At 42.3% G+C, this 21,387-nt stretch overlaps 1 protein-coding gene across 1 annotated transcript in view; it reads right to left on the reverse strand.

The window, feature by feature from the left end:
• The window catches only part of ADAM23 (ADAM metallopeptidase domain 23), a 165,454-nt gene extending 156,361 nt beyond the window's left edge, over positions 1-9,093 (reverse strand). Inside the window, exons 1-2 of the mRNA XM_028112217.1 lie at positions 8,880-9,093; positions 7,340-7,557 (exon numbers count right to left, since the gene is read on the reverse strand). Coding sequence (XP_027968018.1) covers positions 7,340-7,557; positions 8,880-9,093 — 432 coding nt within the window. The remainder of the gene's footprint in view (positions 1-7,339; positions 7,558-8,879) is intronic.
• Positions 9,094-21,387: the final 12,294 nt, after the last annotated feature.

Raw genomic sequence — 21,387 nt, forward strand, 5'->3', positions numbered from 1 at the left:
CTACACAGGTATCTCCAACCCTTACTATATTTTTAAAAGATTGATTGATTGATTGATTGATTGATTTAGAGAGACAGAGAGAGGGCACGCATGAGCAGGAGGGGTAGAGGAAGAAGGAGAGAGAGAGAGAAAAGCAGACTCCACGCTGAGCGCAGAGCCCAGCGTGGGGCTTGATCTCACACACTTAGATCACAACCTGAGCCAAAACCAAGAGTCAGACACTTAATTGACTGCACCACCCAGGCGCCCCTTCAACCCTTACTATTTGTGAATGGAGACCTCTTTGGAGAATAGTACTGCCTAATTATTTACAAGATGCATCCCAAGGACCCCCAAAATTTACTGAAAATGCTCCCAACAGTTCAAGCAGACCTTAATCTGGGCACCCCAAATCTATACAACCTTATTAGGTCCCTTGACCCCTTCAGTTCCCCTCCTGGGTAACCACCTGGTAGAGCCACCCCTCTTTGGGATGGCTCCCTCCACCCGTGACATGAATACGGATGGACATGAATACCCAAGCCTACAACCTCATCCCAAACACTGCCTCTGCAACCTTCCAGTATAGCAAAGACAACACCCAGGAAGACACAGCAGCTGATGAGGGCGAGCACTCCCCAGGACTTGGTTGCTGAACCGGATGCCTGTTTATCTGAATTCCCTGCTGATGACCCCCTTGAGTGACGTTTTGCACTTAACTATGTGTTTATCCCAGAGGCCCCTGCTGGTCGCTGTGCTTGCTTCTCAGGTGTGAGGTGGTACTCTGGCTGTCAAGTTGCTCTCCGCTGTGCCTGTGAGCTTTGGAAGGCCAAGGTATAAGACCATTTCACAACCTTCCAGGGACCCCTTTAAACCCTTCACTCAGATGCGTGCCCTCACCACACCCATTAGATTGACCCACACTATCCATCCTCCTGGGAGTCCATGAATTTAATTTCCATTGAGAGGACCCCTTCCTGGCTGAAGATCCTGCCACCACCACAGCAGCCCCCTCTACACCTTCTAGAAGGACCACAGTTACAGGGTACCTCTCTACAGGGGACCTTCCCCACGGCCACCACTCAGAGCTCCCGTTCAAGGCTTCCAATAGTCTTAATATTTTTATACAATGGACAGAAATCAAAGCTCACTTTTGGGGGCTGCTGTAACTGCTCGGCATGTCGCTGGACTCCACCAAGGCTATTTCCCATTAGTGGTCTACCCAGCTGATTTATTGACTCGGCCCTCATCTGGCCAACAGAAGGCACTTTACCAGTCCCTGCAGCTTGTCCGGCACCTCTCTGTGGTGCTCAACTGCTCCCACGCAGGATACTTTGCAAGACAGTATGTAGCACCTGTCAGGAGCCCACACACACCCTTTCCAATCCTCCCTATCTCCCCAGGAACCAACACCACTTGGATGAATACGAACTAGACTGTGTCCCCAGGAGCACAATCCCCATGGTCTTGGGCCTCAAGGCCCAGACATTCAGGGGAAACCTCAACTTATTTCAGGTACCTTGATCAAGCACTTGATATCCACTGTGGGTCCAGTGCCCTGAGGCATCTCACACATACGTGGTTCTCCATGTGTGCACATCTCCTTCCCTCAACCTCCAACGCATTTGCGTCCCTGCTGGCCCTGGGAAATCCCCTCTGTATCAGTGCACTTTAGTCTCCCTGGGACTACCCTTTCAAACCACTGGATGGAAGCTTCAATCTGTACTTCTGCCTCCCTGACATCAAAAGTGTGCAGCGTTCACCCCCATTATGTTGGGCGCAGGCCTGGTACTATGCCTCACAGGGACTGGGCAAGGCGCTGCCGCATTAGGCACCTAAAAGTAAATGATTAAGGCCAACACCAGCCTGTCAGCCACCTTGGCTGAATACATTGGGCTGCCACACCAAAGCCTAATCTTAATGCAATGACAACATGATTCTGAGCAGAGATGGTTTAGATAACCATTTAGCTTCAGATTACTTACTGGCCGAGGAAGGTGTATGCACTATAAAAGGCACCAACTGCTGCACATGTATTAATAATTCTGGACAAATTCAGAGAAACTTATGAAAGGCGGCCCAACAGGTACAAGTGTTTCAGAACCTCACCCAAGTTTGTAACCAAACAACTACCTTAACCTTACCCAAGGGCTTTATTTTCTTGGCCAGATCTCAAAAAAAGAAGGCGGCAATGGTTATGGACAGGATTTCAAACTTTCATTTGTCTACTGATACTGCTGATTGGCATTTTTGCTTTGCTCAGATGTTTCATGTGCTGGGTGACCAAAACTCTGACAGTGGTTTTTACTATCCACCATCTTGACAGTGCCTAGAATTTTCCCTAAAGATTAATATCTAAGCATCACGGGGTCAGTTGTGATGAGAAAAACAACTTTTTTTGTTGTTTCTGAGTTGCTGCTTAGGCATTTTACAACATGATAAGCCCACTCACACCCAGAGTCTGAACATTAGATAAGACCTTGAGTTTAGGATTCCCATGCTAAGTTCTTGCTTTGCTTTTCCCAGAGCACCTTTTAAAATAACCACTTAGGAGGTGCCTGGCTGGCTCAGTCGGTGGAGCATATGACTTTTGATCTTGGGGTTATGAGTTCGAGCCCCACGCTGGGTGTAGAGATTACTTAAAAATAAAAATCATTAGGGGCGCCTCAGTGGCTCAGTCAGTTGGGCATCTAAGTCTTGGTTTCGGCTCAGGTCATGATCTCAGGGTCATAAGATCGAGCTCCATGTCGGCTCCATGCTCAACAGGGAGTCTGCTTGAGATTCTCTCTCCCTCTCCCTCTGCCCCCCACGCTCACTCGCTTTGTCTCTCTAAAATAAATAAATATCTTTATATAAATAAATAAATATCTTTAAAATAGCCACTTAGGAGGTAAGTCCTCAAAAAGTTAGTAACCTTGACCTCAACCACTTCATAAGTAGTAGGTGCTTGCTACTTTGCTCTCTATCTCCTGCTCAACCATGACCTGGGATAGAGAATCACTCAGGTGCTACGGGAGCTACTTGCCAATCCCTATGGGGATGGCTTGTGCCCTCCCATTCCGTAGGTCATAATCTGCATATTCACACACCAGCTCTAGCTCCCCACCACAGTAGGGTAGGTCTGTGTGCAGGCCAACCAAAGTCAAAGGAGATGACTTTCGTCTTTCCTAGACCCTGTGCTATGCATAGTGTATCTCTTCCAACCCTTCCCAATAGGAAGAGAAAAGAATCCTAAGGGCGTAGGATGCAAAGCAAGTAATCTTTGACTAAAGGAAAGTTTCAGGAAAAGGTTTGAGGGGGAGAGAATATACCATCCTAAAATATGCTTCTTTGGCATAGGGATTATTTTAGGCTGATTATTTCTAAGAAACAGCAGACACAGGAGAAGTTCTGAAAATGGGAGTAGAAGTCCTTCTGTAAGACTCATTTACATTTTATAGGCAATCTCCACTTCTAAGGGTCTCTCTCTCTCTCTCTCTCTCTCTGTGTGTGTCAAGAAGACAATGATTCTAAATCTCTAAGAACTCTCATCAATGGAGAAGGCAGACTTACTTTACCATTGTTTACTGTGCTTTTCCTGACAGTCTCCCACAACTGTGTCCCCACCTCTCACCCCAACATCTTCTTTTGTCTTTAGCTGGAGATGTTATCTAAAATAGTGACTTGGGCCATTCTGGAGAGATACTCAGTTTTCCTGGGTCTTTCCCACATACACAGGAGATATACACGTTATAAAACTTCTGTTTGTTTTCCTCCTGTTAATCTGTCTTTTATTTGTTTTTATTTTGTTATGTTAATCACCATACATTACATCATTAGTTTTTGATGTAGTGTTCCATGATTCATTGTTTGCGTATAACACCCAGTGGTCCATTCAGTATGTGCTTAATCCGTCTTTTATTGCACGGTGTGGTTCAGCCAAGAATTTAGAAGGGTAGAGGGAAAATTATTTTTCCTCCCCTACAGGTTCATTAACTTTCTTAGAAACAGACCTCATAGGATTATCTCAGAATGGATGAATGAATGAGTGCATGAATAAATGAATAAATCTAAATTGTTTCTCCCTCTTTTTAAATGTATGGCCCATTTCATTAATATATTGCATTAGTGGTTCAAAAATGCTTATGCTCAGTAATCATAAATTTCCCTTTTTGCTTGTAAAAATCTCTACACATATAAAAGACAAGTCTTGGTAACAAAGCAAAACTAAATTTTTCCATTTCATGTCCTGATACATCTACAAGGTAGTAAACTGACTTCCTAGCAAGTAAGAAAAAATTTACAATAAGTCATCAGAAAATAAAACTATCTATGAAGAAACTTGAATTGGGGTAAGCACCAAAACTCAAGGAACATAACCATTTAGATCTGAGGTGACCACATGTCCCATCTGCTCTGGACCAGAATCTTGGTTTATGCCTATTATCCTAGCATGATTATTAAGCATGCTCACTGTCACTCTCAAAAATGGCAGTTTGGACAGTAAGTTATACATCACCCTAATTGGAGACAAAAAGGTTTCTAGACAATCTTTGACAAAGAGAACTTTCCGGTTTTCAGAAACACTGGTATTACAGAGGTGCTCTGCACAATTGGTTTTTAAGCTCACAAATTTTGAAAGAGTTAATAACATTTTCACTTCCACAGTTGTAAAGTAATAAGGACTGATCAACACTGACTATTTATGAAATAAATACAAAGCCCTGCCTGGCAACCTATATCTGGGAACTCCCCTCTCCACCTCTACCCCCAATCTAAGGATCCATGGGAATGGCACAGTGATTCAGCATTTCTAAGGCATTCATTAAAACGTACTTGAGTGCAATGAAATCAGGAGAGGAAAAAAGGTACCTAATACACAGATATTAAAATCAAAACTTCTTTTATAAAAGCAAAAATGATGAAATTCTATAGATTCTCTCTTACTGAAACATTTGTAAAGCAGCTAAACTGACAAGTATCTCTCATCACTATTATTAGGCAAGTCATCCTAAGATACAGCAGAAAACATATGGCATACCTTTTGTCAACTAGTTCAAGAGAGGCTTAAAAACAGAAATAAAAGGGAAATCACAGAACACAAAGGGAAATTTCAGGGCATCCACAATACAAGCCACTGTTTATACTTGTGTGGGGGCACCTTTTAGAATCTTGCTTATCTCATTTTTGTGTCTCCTGGAGGACAAACCATGTCTTGTTCATCCTTGTACCCCTTATCTCTTATCTCTGAATCTTTAGCCTACTCCTTTGCACAAGAGAAATGTGCAACAATTGTTGGTTCAATTAAACTCATTAGAAAAGGAGAAAAATGCTCTCAAATATAATTTCTGTGTAAGCATTTTTTTCTAAGATAAAAGAAGAGCTTCCCCCCCCCACCCCCCAGCCCATGGAAGGTGGAAATGGAGAAGAATCATTTCAACTGCAAGTATGTGTTCCATAGTGAGAAATCTATATGAGTGGCAGGAGAAAGTTTAGCAAACCTTAGTATCATAAAAATTAAGATATAGAGTAGTCAAACCATGTCGCCCCCAACAAAACCCAACATAACATTCGGCCAGAAGACAGGCATCAGCCATTGCCTCCAAAACTTGAGTTATAAAAATACTCCACTGAGATTTTTTTTTTTTAAGTCTCAGCTCAGGAGGGCTTGAGCATTCTTTGAAATGGGCTTTAAGGCAGTTTTTGGTTTGGTTTCGTTTGGTTTTTTTTCCTCCAGCACCCTATGCAAAGGCACTGGAGTTTGAGAACCTGCCATTCAACCATAGAAGATCTCTTTAATTAAGAAAGCCATAAAATGGGCCCCAATTCATTTATCAAGAGGGTCTTGGAGTCTTCTTCCTTAAAATCACCACCCACTCCTCCTATCAACAAGTCAAATGGGCAGACAGGATCCCGGAGTCAACCCATGAAGTTACATTGGAGCAGATGTCATAGACAGGTACAGCCACTTCATAATACTGCTCCAATAATAGTCAATACAAAGGAAGCATTTTCTCAGAAACCTGACTTGTAAAAAAATAATAAAAATGAAATGCTCAGTCTTCTTGAAGTTCATATTAGCTGTTTTACAATCTTGGGAAAGACACCCAAAAGCCTTAAATTTCTAACTCCCCGTTTGTAAAATGGGAGTAAATACCATTACAACCTACCTATATTTTAGAAAACTAATAAAAACAATGATATAAATCACAGATATTTTTCTTAAATTCTAGATGTTAGACAGTTACTACTTTTCTCCATTGGACAGGTATAGTCCAGAGTAAAATACTTGACATACAGACTCTATTCTCCGCTCCTGATAGAGAACAGAGGCACTGATGACTAACCCATTGTGTAAATCTGCTTGGTGTCCAAAATATTACTAACTCAAATAAAGAACAGTAAGCAAGAAAAAAAGATCCTTCAAACTCTTTGAACATTAAGCCCCTTCATCTTCTGTTGAATGCCTTGTTAAAAATCAGTGGCACTTTGTGAACCAACTTGAAAGTAAAGCAACCACTCACAATGAATACAGATAAAGTCTTGAGAGACTATGCTGGCCCAAACTGGTCTCTACATTATAGAAACTGTTTATATTTGCCATAATCTTTTAAAATGTCAAATTGTTTGCCTATTGAAAACACATCAGGAAAAAAAGTATTATCTCCTAGTGATCAATTAAAGAAATTTAAAATTAAATTTAAACACTCAATTTCTTTCTTTTTTTTTTTAAAGATTTTATTTATTTGACAGAGAGAGACACAGCGAGAGAGGGAACACAAGCAGGGGGAGTGGGAGAGGGAGAAGCAGGCTTCCCGCAGAGCAGGGAGCCCGATGCGGGGCTCGATCCCAGGACCCTGGGATCATGACCTGAGCCGAAGGCAGACGCTTAACAACAGAGCCACCCAGGCGCCCCTAAACACTCAATTTCTAAGTGAAGAACTGATAGGCAAACTGCAGACAAATAGGCTGTTACAGTTATCTTGTGTGTGCAGCCTGGAAGCAGTTTTCATCATGGGAGGTAGAACACTGCACCCTTATATAAAGCCTCACAGATATAAGTCAGGACTATAAACATACTCAACGCCTGTTCAGTGCCCAATGCGCCTGAAAGATACCTGGACCACATTCCAGCTACGAGTTTAAAAAGCCATAAGAAAATTCAAGTTCCACATTAGAGTCAGAGAGAAAAAAAACGCACAGCAATCCAATCTCAGGAGATCCCAGGTTTACTTCCTCCAGTTTCTCCCCTATCATAATATTAATTGATTTACTAATAAACTGCTGCAGTAAAATTTGTGACATCAGATTCTGGCAGAAAATCAAATCAAAGGAAAACTCTTCATGGCAGCTACTTTTGCATGCCCAGACCCATGCCTACCTTGTTATGTTTTTGCTGGTGTCTTGCCTTTGTGTCAAGAACATGATAAGGGCTTTCTGAGTCCTGGTTGATGTAATATATGAGTCTTGAAGGCAGCGTGAGTTCTTTCTGCATTGCATTGCTGTAACTGATTTTACTGCTGCTATTCCGTTGCAATGTGTTGTCTTCATTTGCCAGGACTCCTGAATTTTTTTCTGCAGTTTCATTCCAGTGCGGAGCTGGGGGGGAGAGGGAGTGCACAAAGATACACAAATACACACATATACCCTATAAACACATAAGTACTACGATGTGTTTTTCCATTAAATGCAAAAACAAAGTTTTCTATGTCTAAGCAGGTAAGAAGTAGAAACATAACATAATAATAAAAAAATATGTAAAATGTTATCCTTTGTTAAACACTGCCCATTTAGGTACCATCATATGCCCTAAGTAATAAAAATAATAATGATAAATAAAAATTAAAAAAAGAAGAAGTAGAGACACAGCAAAGCAAGTTAACAAAACAGTGAAATGGCCTGGACAGTTTAACAGCCAATGAGCCTCATACAACAATGTACTATTTCTTCCTATTTGTGTTTTATATGTACATTTCTAACCAATCTCAAATCTATACTCCTGAGTATGGGGAGCGGGGATGGGACGCGGCATGGACTTGAAGGAAGACATTAAATGAACATGCTCAGAGGTTCTGTTCTGACCCTCACGTCCACCCCTGCTCTGGAGTCTACAGGAGCTCCATGGGACTCTGACTAGAAGTATCCCATCCGAGAGCTAAGAAGGCTCGCTCCTAAGATAACTTGAGTGCTGAATTCATGGATTCGGGTTGTTAATTGATTCATTAAACAAAACAGGCAATTCCTTTTGCTTTAAACTTTGAGATGAGCAAAACTCCTTTGCCATAGTGGGAAGCAGATGCTAGCTAGCCGCTCTCCAATTGCTTTCATTTTTCTGCCAAGGCCAGCTTTCTGCTTCCACTGATTTCCAATCACCCATGTATTGACTATCATATTATCTTAATTGTTCATTATGATGACGAGCATTTTGAGAATTACAAACCAAAGGTTTATACCTCCAAAGTTTCCCTCCCCCATCTTAATTCCAACAGCAGTGAATAAACCCAGTAGGCGATTTGAGGAAACAGCACATTACCCCTAATTATTATTACATCCTCCCGCATTCGCATTCAGGCTCTCCACCCAAGAAGCAACTTGCTCCCTCGCTGCATTTACCGGCCACTGGTTTCCCCTCCGCCAAGTTGCAGAGATCGCTGAGGGACCCCGCATCCACTAATTACCTTCCAGTGGAACGGACAGTAATTGGAACGGGTTTTTAGTGAATGCAACAGAAATGGACTTCAAAAAGTGAACTGGAATGAACGGGGGCTTGGGAAAGAGAGGTAGAGAGGCAGGCAGGGTGGCTGGGAAAGGCCGAGCCCGGGACGTGTCCGGAGCGCACGGACCCGCGTGCCCTTCGCTTTCCTCTGCAGGGCCCCGCGGGCAAGGCAAGGCAATGCAAAGGGCACCGGGGCCATACCCACCGCTGGGTGCAGCAGCCCCCCAGGCGCGGGGCCAGGACGAGGTGGCGAGAGGAGGCAGCAGGAGAAGGACGAGGAGCAGGCGGCAGGGCGGCGCGCGGGCCAGGGCGCGGGCAGGTGCCGGGCCGGCGGGGCGGCCGTGGGGGCCGCCGGAGGCTCGGGGAAGGCTGTAGCCCGCGAGGGGCGGCCGCCGGGAGCTGCTGCCGGGCGGCTTCATGGCTCATAGCTCCCGGGCGCCGCTCGGTGTGGCCCGCGAGAACGCCGGGCTAGGCTGCGGGGAGGCTGCGGGCGGAGCCGATCACGCCGGCTCGGCGCGCATGGTGCGGCCGCGGGCAGGGGGTCCGGGCTCGCGGCTCGGGACTAGAGACTGGGCGGCGCCCCCTCCCCTGCTCGCCTCTCAGCCCCTCCCCGGCGGCCGCTGAAGAGTCCGGGGGTCCTAGTCGCTCCGCCAACTTGGAGCCTCCCCAGATGCTCCTCCCTCCCTGCGGCGGGCGCGGCCGCTCCAGCAACTGCGGGGGCTGCTGCTGGGGCTGAGGATGCTGAGACGGCGCGTGAGAGCGAGCGGCGCGGGGGCGCGCGGCGCGGGGGTGCGCCCCGCCCTCGAGAGCGCGCCCGAGCGCGCCTTCGGGCCCTGAGGCTGATGCTGATGCTGATACTGATGCTGTTGCTATTGCCTGGCACAGGACGCACTGCGCATGCTTTATCGTGGAGGAAAGGGGGGGGGGGAGCAGCAGAGTGATGCAGCATCCCAGGCAGCATCAGAGGTGACGGTGGCATCTTCAGAGGTGGGGGCAGGAGAGGGGGAAGGCTGGCAATCAGAGATTAGCCAGAGGGGAAGAAAGAAGCGTGAGGGGGTTTCCTGGCCAGAGACAAAGATGATCTGGAGGAAACACTCAAACCAGAGAAATCTACCTGCCTCTTCCACCACCCCAAATCTTACATACTACCCCCCCATTCCAACCCCCTCCTTCTCCGGGAGAAAGTAAGGCCAAGCATTTCCTTCCTAATCCTTTATTTCCTTTCTTCAAATAAATATAAAGGATTGCGGCCAGGGTGGTAAAAATAGCGCCGCTCCTCAGTCAGCTCACTCCTAGCTGGTGAAGCGAGGGCTGCGAGGCACGTTTGCTGGTTGCAGGCTGGCGGGGGCTGGAGGGCGCGCTGAGCTGGGCGGCCTCGCGGAGAGTCAGACCTCCTGCGCAGGAATCCCCAGAGCTGGAGCGCTCCACCCCGGCCTCTGTCCCCTGTGCCTATGCCTAGGGGCTTTGCGGAAAGAAGAAACCGGAAGATGTTTACTCAAAAGTTCAGAAAACGTGACTGGGTGTATTTGGGAAGACTTAGAAATTCTGGAAGCAAGAAATACAGAGATTAGAAACTAAGTGTATGGCAGCTATTTGGGCAAATCCATCATTTGACAACCATGTGGGTGGGCATGCACTGGAGAGGACACATTTCAAATTTTGAGATCTAGTCCTGACTTCCGCAGAGAAAGGGGGAGCTTTTACTCTTGCTGCTGTAAAAAAAAAAAAAAAAAAAAAAAGTAAATTGAGAGTCCCTGAGTTAGGTAGGTTAGCAGCCACTAACTCCTATGGTTGGTTTCAAATCAGGGCCTGTGGCATATTTCTGCCCCCAAATTCCCACAATGCAAGCATTCGTGTATTCATCCATCCAGTGACAGTGAGTAATAACAAAGTTGTCTTACTCCATTATTTGTATATAAAATGGAGATTATAACATCTACTATGCGGGATCCAGAATTCTACGAGTAAAAGAAAAAATACGAGTATAAAGCACCATAGTGATGACAGGGCTTAGTGTTATTAGCCATATTCTCCACTCCAAAAGGGTCAGAACAAGTCTTCCCAAAATGTGCCACTTTGACATGTGGACTATTTTGGAAACCCTGTGGGCTCAAGAGAAAATTTTGCCCCTTCCTTAGCTACCTAGAAGAATTTAAATTGGGGGTCTTTCCCGGAATAAGATTTATTACCAGGGATAACTTTTTCTGAGTGACCCCCTGTACAGCAGGGCAAACATCTAATTACCAAATATCTGCTTTTATTTTTATTGCCTTGTGAATTGCCCTCCTCCCCTCTGAAGCCCCCAGCACCCATCCCATTCCTTAGCCCAGGAGAGCAGATATATCTCATTTTACCTTTCTGTCTTTAGAACTCTCATGTATGTGGAGTTCCTGTATGTATGAAATTTAATTTATTTTTCTCCTTTAATCTGTCTCATGTCAATTTAACTCTTATACCGGCCATAGGAACCTTTGAAGTACATGGGAAAATTTTTCCACCCCAACAACCCCCACTTAACAGAGAAGGAAGAGGGAGGGAGGTGGGACAGAGATAGCAGAAGGGAGGGAGAAAGGCAGACACGTATACAGAGATCAAAGGTCACAAAGTTGTTAGGGGATTAAACACTAATATTAGTTCTTCCTCTCTATGTCAGAGCTAGGATATTAACTATCACCCAATCAATGTAAACTTGTAATTGATGCTACTTCCCCCAAATGAAGGCAACAATAATGTTCCCTTTGGCTCAGTATCGTGTCCCTAGCACCTAGCATAGTGTTTGTGGCACATAGAAGGCTCTTAGAAAATACATCATGAATGAATAAACAAAAAGTATGTGGTGCACTATGGCAGGAGTCACACTGGTGCAGGCTGGTGAACACTCCCACCTCCCTGTATTTCCTCCTTGTAGGTCAGTGTTCTTGGGGGTGTCTCAAGACAAGCATGTCCTGGCTAGGTTCTCCCAACTTATATTTGATATAATGATATAATCTTGAAAAACGGCTTGGGAGAAAGGAGGTGTACCAGCAATGAGAAGAAAGAAGGAAATGAAAGGGGAAAGATGCTGAGATGTAGTTTTTTGAAAGGACTCTCTTGCAATTGAGTGCATCTCAAAACCTATTCCAATAAATAAAGCTATGTGTCAACGAGAACCAACTGAACACCCACCAGTTTAAGCCCCATTCCATGCACTTGGGGAACAGCATGAGGACTCATTTCAGTTTCAAATAAGGAGCGGGAGTTTTTACAAAGCAGGATGTTGTCTTTTGCACTATCATCAAAAGACTGCATTTATTTGTAGAATTTTAATGTTTACAGACATGGCTGGAGGCAAGATAATGTATCAGCAAATGAGACTGTGAGTTAGAGAAGGAGTAAATCCCTCAGAAAAATTTACCAGAAGTTTGATCCTTAAACCATATATTTAAGGGAAGGTTAAAAACAGAATCAAATATTCGTTAAGTGGATAATGTGTTAGATTTAGTAATAGTCTCATTAGGTAGTTTGGAATATTTATGGTTATACAGTTTAGTTCCAAATATTTTCTATGCTGTCATGATATTAATAACTTTGTTAATCGCTACCTGCTGCTTTGCTCTATATTCATGTTTGTGCATACCACCTTTCCACTGAACTGGGCTGCATCTTGGTCATCCCTGGTCCCCAGAGCCTATGATATAGTACCCAGAATGGAGTCCAAATTTGACCAATGTATGTCGAGTAGAGGGCCAGTCACAGGCAGGAGAGAGAAGGATTCAGCAAGCTGGACTAGAATGTAGAAAGGAATGTACCAGGAGTTTGAGTGCTGTGATAGCTCTGGTTAGATATGTGTGCTGGATCCCACGGGCATCCGGGACCATTGGAGTGGCCTGGTCAACACGGCAGACATGATAAACTGTCGCAGTCACAGGTGAAGGCAAGAGGCCAGAAGGTCCATGGGAAGGAAATTACACCAGGGAATGTGGACCCCAAGTGAACACAAATAAGAGTGTGCGCGACCAGTGCCCAGAAAGAGTAGCCATACTGCTCACAAACATGGTTGCGCTGGTCTGGTTCTGAAAGATACCAGAAGTCCTCTCTTGGCTACAGTCTGTTGCAGGGGCAGAACTGGACCCACTTTGTAACCAGTGAGAAAACTGGGCTTGGTCAGGAGCACGCAAAAGGTAGGGGTAGGGGGCACCTGAGTAGCTCAGTCGGTTAAGCATCTGCCTCCAGCTCAGTTCATGATCTCAGGGTCCTGATCAGCAGGGAGCCTGTTTCTCCCTCTCCCCCCTGCTCATGCTCTCTCTCGCTCTTGCTCTCTCTCAAATAGATAATAAAATATTTTTTTAAATAAAAGGAAGGGGTAGAAAGATTTGGAAGGCATCTGACTCTAAGGGGCTGAGACTGGGGGAGAAGGCAGATAAACGGATCGCAGAAAGAGGGCCTTAGAAGGCGAAAGCTGGAAAAAAAAAAAAAAACAGGAGGGCAATGTAACAGAGCAGATTCACAAGAGCAAGTAGAATGGAATAATCATGTGGCCAAAAAGCCAAGGTCGAAGAAGGCACGCAGCAAACTGGTGGATGGCGCTGAGGCCGAGGGGCCGTCTGCCGAGTGAAGCAAGAGCACAAACACTGGCGGGGGTGGCACGGCTCCCATTTGGCAGAGCTGGCTGAGGGCAGATCCTGGGACAGATTCCGCTCTGGAAGGTTTCTCCTTCTCTTTTTAGAATGGCTGTGAACACTGACTTTACAAGTGGAAATGAATATCACCAAGGACAGAAGACAATGTGCTTCTCAGGGAAAGTGAAAAAAGAGTGAGATCTATTATTGGTGCTTTCCACATGGTTCAAGGGTCAGCAAACATTTTCTATAAAGTGCCAGATAGTAAATATTTTAGGTCTTGTGTGCCATATGGTCTCTGACGCATATTCTTTTTTTTTTACAACCCTTTTAAAAATGTAAAAAGCATGCAGCCTGTAGGCCCTCATTTGTCAACCTACCATTTTTAACTACATGTGTGTATAAATATCTATCTTAAGCTTAACATTTTTCATCAACTGCATTATCTCGTCTGCTTGTGAGCAGAAAAGCATGTGCAATAATAGACATGGTTCTAACTCCCAAAAAGCCACCTCTTTGCTGAAATTTAGCTATTCATCTCATTAACAATGCCTTTGTTTAATTCTTAATACACACGCATCCCTTGAAGGGATTCCTAAGGAGAGAAGCATTCCTCTATTTAGAGATAATTCCGAGACTTAGACAATGGAGGGGAATACCAGAAATCATCCCGTGCCCCCTCCCCCCGGCCAAAAAAAATACAGATACCGAAAGATCCCAAACTGTTCTCTTGTTTTGCCAAGATATATTTTCCAGTGAGCAAGGAAATGCTGAATATATGCTACAGTCATGACAGGTCAAGGGACAGAGTCACACGCGCAGTGGCAGCCCTTCCTGGAGCCTGCCACCCTACGCGATCTGCTTGTATTCCTCAAAACTCCGTCCCGAGGAGGCTCTGAGGCAGCAAGTACGTTCTCCAGACACGGGGCCACGCCCGACGTCTCGGGCAACCTTCAAGTGCATGAAAAATAAGTCTGCAAGTCTATGTTAAATATACCTCTGCTCATTCTGAAGGACTGACCACAGTGAGACAATTTCGGAAGTGAAGAGGTAACTTTATCCCCTTTATTCCTGGGGCGGGGAGGAAAGAATGCATTACCAAAACTGCAATGGCCACAGGCATTTCTAGTGGAAGAGTTGAACAGACAAAAATGTATCAGACTGTCAAAGCATGAACATATCTAAAGAAAGGTAACCACTGTTAAAAACCTAAAATTAAGTTCTGCATGGATTTGATGTTAAATGAAGGATAATTAGGACTTCCTGACAGAACAGGATACATTTGAAAAACAATTTAATTTTTTTCACACCATGCAAACACTAGGCTAGTTTATCCCACAGTTTAGAGCATTTACAAGCTGTAGCACAAAGGGATAAACAAGCATGTCCTGATGATTTGCGGTGATGACATATGTTATTCAAAACTTGGAAGAATTGTGTTTATTAAGAATAATCTGAGTCAACATGTAATCATTAAGCCCTCACTGTGTCACAGAGCAACACTAGAAGGAAATTGCCACATACTAATTGGGTAGGTGGGCGGAAACCTCAACTACTTTTAGAGACAGCAAGTGAATTTTATCTGAAAAGGTTAGAACTCCAGCAGCAGAATTAATATACCAATGATAATCCCTAACATTTGCATAATAACAATAGTTAAGCCCTTTAATAATGTCTGCTTTAATAATTACTGTGCATTTACACATCACAAAGTGCTTTTATCTGTTTTATTTTATTTGATCCTCAATTCTGTGACACAGCGAGGGCAATTACTACTATTTTTTTAGAAGCTCCATCTTAGATGTGAGGACACTAAGGCTCATTGGTTTTTCAGTGATTCTCCATCCTGGCTGCACATCCAAATTACCTAGAGAGCTTCACCAACTTTTCGATGCCTGACTATTTAGAATCTTCAAGAGTGGAATCCAACATCAGTGTTTTTAAAATCCTCCTGGATTAATTGAATACGCAGCCAGGGTTAAAATGCACTGGGTCAAGGGATTTTCCAAGATCACTTCAGAACTGGAATTAGAACCCTGATTTCAAGTCCTGTTCTGTTCCCAAGGTCTTTTCCCTATGTATGCTCTTTTCACAAGAGAGATACAAAAAAAAAAAAAAAATAGTTTAGTACAACTGTCACAGGACCTAAGAAAATATAGAATTAGGAAACATTTGAACCAGAAGTTACCTTTGAGATTATCTAGGAATCCAAAGTTATTATTGTACAATTGTAGAAGCAAAGGAGCAGAGTCTCAGCTTGTTGCCCAAGGCCACATCAATCTGTGGCAGAGCTGGGACTGGATTCAGGTTTCCTTTCTCCAGGCTTTCCAGTACTTTCCATCATGCTTTGTATGTGGTTTGTTTAAAAAAAAAAAATTTGGCAAAATTCCTGGTCACTCTACAATGTAATCCATTTCCTATCTCCCATAGGACCTTGCTTTGTAAAGACAAAGAAGGTTGTAGCTATGAGGTCTGGTCCCAATATGATCAGTCCCTCTACGCCCAGTTCCATAGTTCGGCCACATAGAAGAACCTCACGCTATAGCCCGGAAGTAGCCCAATATGAATGAAAAGTACTGCGGGGGGTGGTCTCACACATCTCTGGAGGTAAGCCATCCAAATAAAATAGCTATCCCTACACATGCATAGCCACCTCCAATATGACATCCCCTTCCAGAGGTACATTTGTTACAAGTGATGAACCTACACTACTTCTCTTGCCTTTCATGTCTCAAATATTTCCAAGGGGTAATTTTCTCATCTAGTGAATTTCTTGTACTACTTTCAGTATATCTTCAGAATTCAACAACTGCAGCTTCTTAAATCCTGTTTTAGATAGTCCCAAATTTGGTGAGAAACAGGAAAGAACACAGGAAAGAATAAAAACAAAATAATAACAAAATAACAAGGAGAAGGAGGAGGAAGGAGCGGAATTATTTATACAGCACCTACCATGTGCCGGATACTGAGTTAAGCACTTTTCTGGATGATCTCATTTAATTTCATGCAATTCTATGAAGGAGCTACTATTGTAACCCCCATTTTGACTGATGAGGGAACTGAGACTCACTTGTCTGCAGTCATGTGACTACTAGGAAGAAGAGCTGGGTCAGAAGCCATGTTTGCCTGACTCCAAAGCAGAAACTGCCACCCACACCAGAATGGCTCACCAACACTATCAATCTATCAAGTGTGATAAAAAAATTTACCAAAAATATTACTAAAATTTAATCCTCTAGGGCGCCTGGGTGGCTCAGCTGGTTAAGCGTCTGCCTTCACCTCAGGTCATGATCCCAGGGTCCTGGGATCGAGTCCCGCATCGAGCTCTCTGCTCCTTGGGAGCCTGCTTCTCCCTCTGCCTCTCTCTCTGTGTCTCTCATGAATAAATAAATAAAAATATTAAATAAATAAATAAAATAAAATTCAATCCTCTACCTATTCCACATTTAATTAACAATTCATTTGTTTAAAACCAGGGCTGAGAAACGCATTACTACATAATCTATTTGACCACTGTCCCAAAACAAAAAAAAACTAAAATAGTCTCTTGGAAGGATCTATAATATTTTTAAATCATGGCATTTGGCTACAAATATAATTTTAGATTTTATTTTGTCTGTTTAAAACCACTGACATAAGGGCACCGGGGTGGCTCAGTTCTTTAAGTGTCTGCCTTCAGCTCAGGTCATGATCCCGGGGTCCTCCCTTCAGCAGGGAGTCTGCTTCTCCCTCCGCCCCTCCTCCCACTCGTTCTCTCTCTCTCTCTCTCTCTCTCTCTCAAATAAATAGTCTTTAAAAAAAAAAACCTACTGACATATTGATCCCTACACGGAACTGTTCTGAATTATGTCCCTCACTCCACATAAGAGATTTCTGAATATAGACATTCTATACAATTATTTGCATAATTCCAAAACAAAACCTAATTATGGACCAGATATTGGTTTCTTCCACTGAAGCACCACTCCACAAGAGAGGGCCAAGATCCTCACTTACCAGAGAATTTAATTTTTTCTAAATTTTAAATTAACCACATAGCAACCCATTAGATTTAGCTTAATCTGATCAATATTATAATTAGCAACATTTATTAATCCACCCTATGAAACAATATTAGATTTTGCCAATATATTAACATGTTGAAATTTCTAAAGACATAACTATGAAAGCTTAAACCTTGATCAGTGGTCATTATATATTTGTATTCTGTTATTCTAAGGCAAAAAGAACAGCGAAGATTTATAGAGCACCTTAGATCACATAACATGCTTTTGCTCACCTTTTGTGGTTCACTATACTGCAGCATGTAAATTAAAACCAAGCTGGCTGGATTATCCCTGTTAGCTTGCCATGGGATTAGATATTCATGTCATGGATACAGACGTGGTTAGAGATAGAGAATAAATGATAGACACAATCACTTCTCCAAAAGGAAAAGAGAAAACTCGAGGATTCTCCAGAGACAAGTTTTAAGACTTTTTATTTGCTATTCTGTTAAATTATCTGAGGGGTAGATTGCATGCCAAAATGCCCTATCCTGCCGAAAACATTAAATTCTTCCATGTAAGAAAATGTTTGAGCAAACTGAGATAAACTATAAACAAATTTCCTGAGGCTGTGTGACATGGCCAAAAAAAGAACTAATAAAAGAATGTTATTATCAACAAGTTTTGGAATAAGTAATCTAAACTATTTACATATCTAAATAGCTATGCATCCCACCTTCAAACATCCCTGCACACATGGAAGATTATCCAAGTTATAGCTGGCGATAACACTTACACGCATGCACACGCACACACACGCATACACAAACTCCTTCAATTCCAATGTGGGAAACAGACTGTGGAGTTGACTGTCCCCTGAATAAAACAACTTCATCTAAAAATGACAACAAAACAATATTGATAATCAAATAGAAAATATGATCAAAATTACACCAAATTATGATGTACAAACCCTATAAAGGAATTAAACATGATCCAGGGAAAAGCATTTTAAATGACCAAGCTGCTGCCAGATGAAAACACCTAAAAAAGTAAGAACCATACCATCTGGCATGATAAAGAATGAGAGAGGATATTTTCAAAGATTTTAACGTCATGATCAGTGTAGATAAGGTGAGTATAACCATCCAAATCCTAAAATATTTTCATGAAGGGTAGCATCTGAAATTTGAGAAATAAATTTTGTGCAAATAACAAGTAGCACCCCTCGTAGTGTTAAATTAATTTTTAGTGGACCTCTCTTTGGAAATGTTCCCTGCTCAGAGATCTCCCCACTTATGAAAGTTTTCTAAGAAACCCATTCCCATGATTATGTCTACACTTCATGGTCTTGCTCCCCAAGTTCCTCTCCAAATCCAGCCATAGCTTGTTCATTTAGAATTAATTAGGTACTTGGGGCGCCTGGGTGGCTCAGTTGGTTAAGCGACTGCCTTCGGCTCAGGTCATGATCCTGGAGTCCCTGGATCGAGTCCCGCATCAGGCTTCCTGCTCAGCGGGGAGTCTGCTTCTCCCTCTAACCCTCTCCCCTCTCATGCTCTCTCTCTATCTCATTCTCTCTCTCAAATAAATAAATAAAATCTTTAAAAAAAAAAAAAAAGAATCAGGTACTTGACCTAAGATGGACCACTCACAGTGTTTCATCTTCCAGGCACAATTGATTGGTTCATTATGGCCCATCAAGTCCTCACTTGAAACTTTTTTTTATTAAGACTTTTTTAGAGCAGCTTAAGGTTTGCAGCAAAATTGAGGGAAAGGTACAGAAATTTCCCATATACTCCATGTCCCCACACATGCATAGCCTCCTCCAATATGACATACCCTCCCAGAGGTACATTTATTACAATTGATGAACCTACACTGACACATAATCACCAAAGATCCATAACTATCACTCTTGGTTGTTGTACATTCTATGGATATAGACAAATGTATGACATATATCCATCATTATGGTATCATACAGAGTATTTTCACTGCCCTAAAAATCCTCAGTGCTTTCCCTATTCACCCCTTCTTGCCCCAACTCTGGACAACTACTGAACTTTTTACTATCTCCATACTTTTGCCTTTTCCAGAATGACATATAGTTGGAATCCTACATTATGTATCCTTTTCATATTGGCTTCTTTCACTTGTTAGTATGCATTTTACAGTTCCTTCATGTTTTTTCATAGCTTGATAGCTCATTTATTTGTAGTGTTGTATAATATTCCAATGTCTGAAAGCACCACAGTTTATTTATCCATGTGCCTACTGAAGTATATCTTGGTTGCTTCCAAGTTCTGGCAATTATGAATAAAGCTGCTATAAACATCTGTGTGCAGGTTTTTGTCTGAACATAAGTTTTCAATTCCTTTGGGTAAATACCAAGAAGCACGTTTGCTGGATCTTATGGTAAAAATATGTTGAATTTTTAAGAAACCACCAAACTGGGTCACCTGGGTGGCTCAGTTGTTAAGCATCTGCCTTCAGCTCAGGTCATGATCCCGGGGTCCTGGGATCGAGTCCCACATCGGGCTCCCTGCTGGGTGGGAAGCCTGCTTCTCCCTCTCCCTGTGCCCCTGCTTGTGTTCTCTCTCTTGCTGTGTCTCTCTCTGTCAGATAAATAAATAAAATCTTTAAAAAACAAAAATAAAGTATCTTACTTTAAAAAAAAAAAAGAAGAAACCACCAAACTGTCTTCCATAGTGAATGTTCCATTTTGCTTTCCCACCAGCAATGAATGAGAGCTTCTGTTGCTCCATCTCCTCACCAGCATTGGTGCCATCAGTGTTGTAGATTTGGGCCATTCTAATAGGTGTATAGTGGTATCTCATTGTTGCTTTAATTTGCATTTCCCTGATGGTATATGACATGGAGCATCTTTTCATACACTTATTTCTATCTATATATCTTCTTTGTTGAGATGTTTGTTCAGGTCTTTGGCCCATTATTGTTGAATTTTAAGCATTCTTTGTATATTTGGGGATAATAGTCCTTTATCAAATATGTCTTTCAAAAATATTTTCTTTCCTCTGTGGCTTGTCTTTTTCTTCTCTTGACATTGATTGTTTTCTGCAGAGCATAAGTTTTTAATTTTAATGAAGTCCAGCTTATCAATTATTTCTTTCATGGGCTGTACCTTTGTCAATACCCACAAAATAAGCTGATGAAATTTTGATTGGGATTATACTGAATCTGTAGATCTAGTTGGGAAGAATTAACATCTTGACAATATTAAGTCTTTCTACCATAAATACGAACTATCTCTCCTTTGTTTTTATTCATCAGGATTTTGTAGTTTCCCTCATATAGATCGTATATATTTGGTTAGATATGTATGTAAGTATTTTACTTTTGGAGGTGCTAATATAAATAGTATTGTGTTTTTAATTTCAAATTCCACTTATTCATTGCAGTATATAGGAAATCAGTTGACTTTTGTATATTAACCTTGTGTCCTGCAACTTTGCTATACTTGCTTATTAGTGCCAGGATTTTTTTGTTGTTGTTGATGCTTTTGTATTTTCTATATAGATGATCATATCATTTGTGAACAAACATTGTCTTACTTTTCCTTCCTATCTGTATACCTTTTATTTCCTTTTCTTGTGTTATTGCATTAGCTAGAATTTCCAGTATAATGTTGTAAAGGAGTGAGGAGAGGAAACTTCCTTGTCTTGTAGGAACTTTTCTTACACTGAAACTAGAAAAAGAGAGTGGGTCCCTCTATGGGGATATAAAGCTCAGCATTTTTGTTCCCCATTGTAAAGAAGTTGGGGATTAGTGCCCATTTGCAGTGAGAAGCACTAAAAGAATCCTAATAAGGAGAAGAGAAAATTTATTTTCCAAACTGAGAAACTTTTGAGAGTGAAACAGGTGCTATTAATACTTAAAGCCAAGAGAGGAGGCATAAACCAGAAATATCTCAGAAAAAGCCAGGTGCATGGTCCCCCTAGTCCTTACTAATAAACAGACAACAATGAAAGAAATGAACAATGCCCAATCTTACATGACTTTTGTATGCAGAATTTGAATATTGCAGAGGCTGGTTTTGAAAAAAATAATTTTCACTTTAATTGTAGTACTAAAGTTAACTAAATGATATTCTATTATTTCTGGTTGCTAT

This window comes from Eumetopias jubatus, unplaced genomic scaffold (assembly GCF_037043125.1).
Source record: "Eumetopias jubatus isolate StellerSeaLion01/CBP00866 unplaced genomic scaffold, mEumJub1_p1.0 scaffold_3, whole genome shotgun sequence".
Classification (NCBI taxonomy): domain Eukaryota; kingdom Metazoa; phylum Chordata; class Mammalia; order Carnivora; family Otariidae; genus Eumetopias; species Eumetopias jubatus.